The following is a 4964-nucleotide window of genomic DNA, read 5'->3' on the forward strand; positions in this document are numbered from 1 at the left end:
TCATGACTCTCATCAAAAGAAGCAATAAAGAGAAGAAAGGAAGGAAGCAAAGAGACAGAGTGGGGCTGAGGCTCCTCGCTCCTCAGCTCAGTTGGGGGTACCGAGACCTGCGAGGCTTGTGACGTCATACATGCAACAATTAAGACAATGTATAGGTCTGTTGCCAAGGCAACAGCCGCCGCATACCCAGAATTCCATGGCCCACCTTTACCTGTAATTACGTCATCACCCGTATATAACCGGGCAGCGTTTCTCCCCCCCCCCCCCCCCCCGTGCTCTTTTCTTTTCTACCCCTTCCCCATCTTAAATAAAGTCCCACGTGGAACTGTTTGGTCTGGTGCGCGGGCAGACAGGTGACCTGTGTCGCAGAGTAGGCAGACGGACCTTTTGCGCAGAAAACCAACAGATATCCTCTCCTAGGAGCTGCAATGCTTCTGCTGAGGAGGCTTCCTCTCAGCTGTGTGGTTCCTGGCCCCAGTGTCTCAGGACGCCCTTCCATCGGAATACCTGTTCTCCTCAGCTGTGTGGTTCCTGGGCTACCCAGGACGCCCTTCCATCGGAATACCTGTTCTCCTCAGCTGTGTGGTTCCTGGGCTACCCAGGACGCCCTTCCATCTGAGCAGGAGCACTTACAGTACCCACCACACGCCCTGAAGTAAAAGTAGACAGACATGAGGAGTGGCCATGGAGAGAGGGCGGCCATCAAGGAAGAAAGAGTTCCTAAAGCAGTAACTAATATCACTTGGAGGTCAAACCGTATGACTCTAGAATAAACACTGGACCTAACGTCCAGGTCATACTTGCAACTAACTAGCTGTCAAGGAGAGGTCCGAGGGCAGCTAGTTTATCATGTATCAAGTGAGAAGTAATGAAGACTGGAAATGTAGAATCTTCCCAAAACTTGGCTATGAAGGGATTAGATTAAGGACAAGAGGGAGAGGGAAGTGGTGAAGAAACTCCAGGCAAACGGGAAGGATGGAGAGGCAGACGGTACAGAACTGACAGGTCCTCAGTAGGGGGGATATTTGTAAAGGGGAGATAATATAAGAGGGATTGTTGGGGTGATTCAGGCTCAGGTTTTGCCAAGAGCGGGCCACAACAGTACAGAGGTCTGGGAAATCACAGGAAAGGTGGTCTAGATAAAAGAATGTATTGTGAGAGGGAGGGTGCCTCCGCCCACAAGGGGCACTAGTGAGAAACGAGGGATGGCTGGCTGTGACCTGGAAGCACGGATTGCAGACAAATGACGTCTGAAATAATTTCGGGGCAAATGCTTCCAGAATCGCATCCTTGCTTTCGCTGAATTCCATTAGTCCATTGGTCAGTAGGTTCTAGACATGCCAGATGCATAGACAGAACTTGGCATAAAAAATGCGCTAAGCGGGGCTGGGGAGATGGTTTAGCAGTTAAGAGCACTGACTGCACTTCCAGAGGTCCTGAGTCCAGTTCCCAGCAACCACACACGGTGGCTCACAACCATCTATAACCAGACCTAATGCCCTCTTCTGGTGTGTCCGAAGATAGCGACAGTGTGTGTGTTACCATTAATGTTAATAGTAGCTTTACAACACAACATACTCAAATTTCCCTTAACGTTGCAGCCTCCCCAACTACAATTCCCATCATGCCCGGCAGCTGCCGCATCAATGACTACCCACATTCCTTAATCCTGTTTACGAGCCCAGCATTCCTAGCTGTCATGCCTAAGAATAACCAATTGAATTGGAGAATGCCAGCGGAGGCAGGCCAATCTTCCGGTCGGAGGGGCGTGGCGACGGCAGGCCCCGCCCTGCCCCGTGGCGGGTTCTTCCCTCCGTTCCTGGGCTGTACTGTCGGCATGGGCACCACCTGGAGGAGCCCTGGACGCGTGCGGCTTGCACTGTGCCTCGCTGGCTTAGCCCTCTCACTGTACGCACTGCACGTGAAGGCGGCGCGCGCCCGCGATGAAGATTACCGCGCGCTCTGCGACGTGGGCACGGCCATCAGCTGTTCCCGCGTCTTCTCCTCTCGGTGCGTGCCAAAAGAAAAGCATAGGGCTCTTGAGGGCCAGGTGTACCTGACGGCCAGGTTGCCAGATGATTTTGGAGTCTGGGGTCGTACTGTCCGCAGAAAGGACCCTTTGAGAGCGCACTGCCCCACGAGTTTTGGTGGATAATCGAATGTGCACACGGGCTAGACCACTCAGAGATACTGGTGTTGAACGTTTTCTGAGGATAACAGTAAATAACTATGATCGGAAGACTGGAGGAGGCAGGGCAGTGGAGACTGAGGGTGATTGAGATGACACAGGGCAGAAGGAGGTGGTGGACTGTTGGCAGTGCTGAGGGACAAAGTAGCTCACTCTGGTTTTGTTGGATGTTAGTGGGTGTCGAGGGAAATGTAGCTTTTTGGGCCCAAAGCAAAAAGATTTCCCACTTGTCACCGTAAATTCCCACCGAAATCAAGCTGGGAAAAACGTTTTAGCTTTACATTCGTTTGTGAGGTGGCACGTGCACACCACCACTACATGCATGTGGAAGTCAGAGAATAACCTTCGGGAGTTGATTCTCTTTACTTTGTGGGTTGCGAGGATTTGATCCAATTGACAGGGTTGGCAGCAGGCACTTTTATTTGCTGAGCCATTTCACCAGCTTCTGAAAAATAATTGATGGTCTGTGATGACAGAGGACATGCCAGGAGGTCCATGACCTTTTGATTCCTGGTGGGCGGAGCTTTTTGTTAGTCACTGTTCTAGAAAAAAAGCTCAAGAGGCACTGGGCCGACCCCACTCACCAGGTTCTTTTACTTCCACTAGGTGGGGCCGGGGCTTTGGGCTGGTGGAGCATGTGCTAGGAGCGGACAGCGTCCTCAACCAATCCAACAGCATATTTGGTTGCATATTCTACACTACACAGTTGTTGCTAGGTGAGTGCCTTTGCCCCTTCCTAACCTGTCTTCTGAAATCCAGGTCAGTCCCACCTCATGTCTTAGTGACCCAGACAGTTGACACCCAGCTGCTAATTACTGAGCAATCTTACAAGGAGACAAGAAAGGAGAGCACTTAGCAGGAGGAGTGTCCTATCTGGTTTAGGTAGCCAGAGGCTGAAGGGCCCTCAAAGATTTCCCACAATCTCAGTTTTATGGCAAAGACTCAAATTCTTTTTTCTTTTTGTTTAGTTTTTGGTTTTGTTAATGTTATGTTTTGGTTTTTCTTCTCCCTCTCCCTCCCCCATCTCTCTTTTTTTCCCAAGACAGGATTTCTCTGTATAATCCTGACTGTTCTGGAAGTCACTATGTACACCAGGCTGGCCTCGAACTCAGAGCTTTGCCTGCTTTTGCCTCAAAAGTGCTGGGATTAAAGGTGTGTACCACCACACCTGACTTAGTTTGTTTGTTTGGTTGGTTGGTTGGTTTGTTTTTGAGGAGTGTGGCGCAAGGCTGAGGCAGGTGTTTCTCTGTGTAGCCCTGGCTGTCCTGGAACTCTGTAGACCCGGCTGGCCTCAGACTCGAGATCTCACTGCCTCTGCCATCTGAGTGCTGGGATTAAAGGCCTGGCTTTGGGCCACACCTGGTAGATTTTGTTCTTTTTGAGACAGGGTCTCTCTACATAACCCTGGTTGTCCTGGAGCTCATTCTGTAGACCAGTCTGGCCTGGAATTTGCAGAAGATCCTCCTGCCTCTGCTTCCTGAGTGCTGGCACTGTACACCATTGTGCTCAGCTGGTTGTCTTTTGGTTTGGTTTGACTTTAGCAACATTCCAGGCTGACCTGGAGCTTCCTTCTGAGAGGACTAACGCCAACGGATAACTTGTGTTTCATTTCACGTAGTTTAGCAAGAGAATTTACTCTGGATCCCAAGGATTACTGAACAGATGAGGCCCATCAGGCCCTGTCTTAGAGAACTTTCACCAGAAGCACCTGCTGACTGTCACTGATAGAGTTATGTATACCATTACTGACCTTCTCTTGTTTTACAGGTTGCTTGAGGGGACGTTGGGCCGGTGTCCTACTGGTCCTGAGTTCCCTGGTGTCTGTCGCTGGTTCCGTGTACCTGGCCTGGATCCTGTTCTTTGTGCTGTATGATTTCTGCATTGTGTGCATCACCACCTACGCCATCAATTTGGGCCTCATGTGGCTTAGCTTCCAGGAGGAGCCGGAACACAAGGCCAAAAAGCACTGAGGTCCCCTCATGCCAGGCTAACCGAACTTGCTTTGCCTTGGCACGTGACCCTTGCCCAAGTGTATGGTATGTGGGCTCCTAGGAGGCCCTACTCCCCTCATTCAAATCCCCCTCTGTAACCACGCACAGAAAAATGGCCAAATGTGCCTCTAATTTCTGTTCCCATGGGCTGCTTTTTGCTATTGGTTAAAGAGAAGGATTTTGAACAATAAATTTTTCTATGTTGGTCAAGTCTGAAGCATATGTCTGCCAGGGACCCTTAGGGGTGTTGGTCTTTCCCTGTTACTTCCTTCTCTGGAACTGGGATGAGTCAGCGAGAAGGGAAGGCCGCATCATCTCTAGCATATGTAGTCAGCAAAACCTGGCCCATCAGCCCCCACGTCCAGGAGACGAGCCTGTGCCAGCTGCCTACAGATCAGACCTGGTGCAGGAGGGCCTGCTACACACCTGGAGGGCAAACTTGCTTGGAACATCTTGTTAGGCTAGACCTCAGACCCTTGCAACTGCCTCACCTACCATCCCGGCCAGTCTTAACCCTGTGCAGGGCCAGGCTAAGACTCTATTTCTGTTTTTTCTAATGTGTACTAAGGACTTGACATCCCAAGTACTGTATAAGAACCTGTGTTAATTTATGAGATAATTACTGCCATTGTTTCTGTATTGGTGAGGGAGCTTAGGTACAAAGACGTTAATGTGCTCTGAGACTACCATGCTTAGTACTGGGAAAGGGTTGGGGGAGGGAGACCAGATGAACATACATCCCGTAATTCACATTGCAGGCCCTCCCATGGGTAGGAAAGCGGTCC

The 4964-nt window shown here is 50.5% G+C and overlaps 1 protein-coding gene across 2 annotated transcripts; it reads left to right on the forward strand.

The window, feature by feature from the left end:
- The first annotated feature begins 1765 nt into the window (after positions 1–1765).
- On the forward strand, positions 1766–4389 carry Vkorc1 (vitamin K epoxide reductase complex subunit 1). Of its 2 annotated transcripts, XM_052174638.1 has the most exons (3): positions 1774–2010; positions 2795–2904; positions 3956–4389. In XM_052174638.1, exons 1-3 carry the CDS (start codon positions 1838–1840, stop codon positions 4156–4158), a joined length of 486 nt encoding a protein of 161 aa, XP_052030598.1. In that variant the 5' UTR covers positions 1774–1837; the 3' UTR covers positions 4159–4389. The 2 variants fall into 2 exon arrangements, with proteins under 2 accessions (XP_052030608.1, XP_052030598.1); XM_052174648.1 differs by lacking the exon at positions 2795–2904 and having other exon boundaries at positions 1766–2010; positions 3956–4061.
- Positions 4390–4964: the final 575 nt, after the last annotated feature.

The sequence above is a fragment of the Apodemus sylvaticus genome, chromosome 1 (assembly GCF_947179515.1).
Source record: "Apodemus sylvaticus chromosome 1, mApoSyl1.1, whole genome shotgun sequence".
Lineage (NCBI taxonomy): Eukaryota > Metazoa > Chordata > Mammalia > Rodentia > Muridae > Apodemus > Apodemus sylvaticus.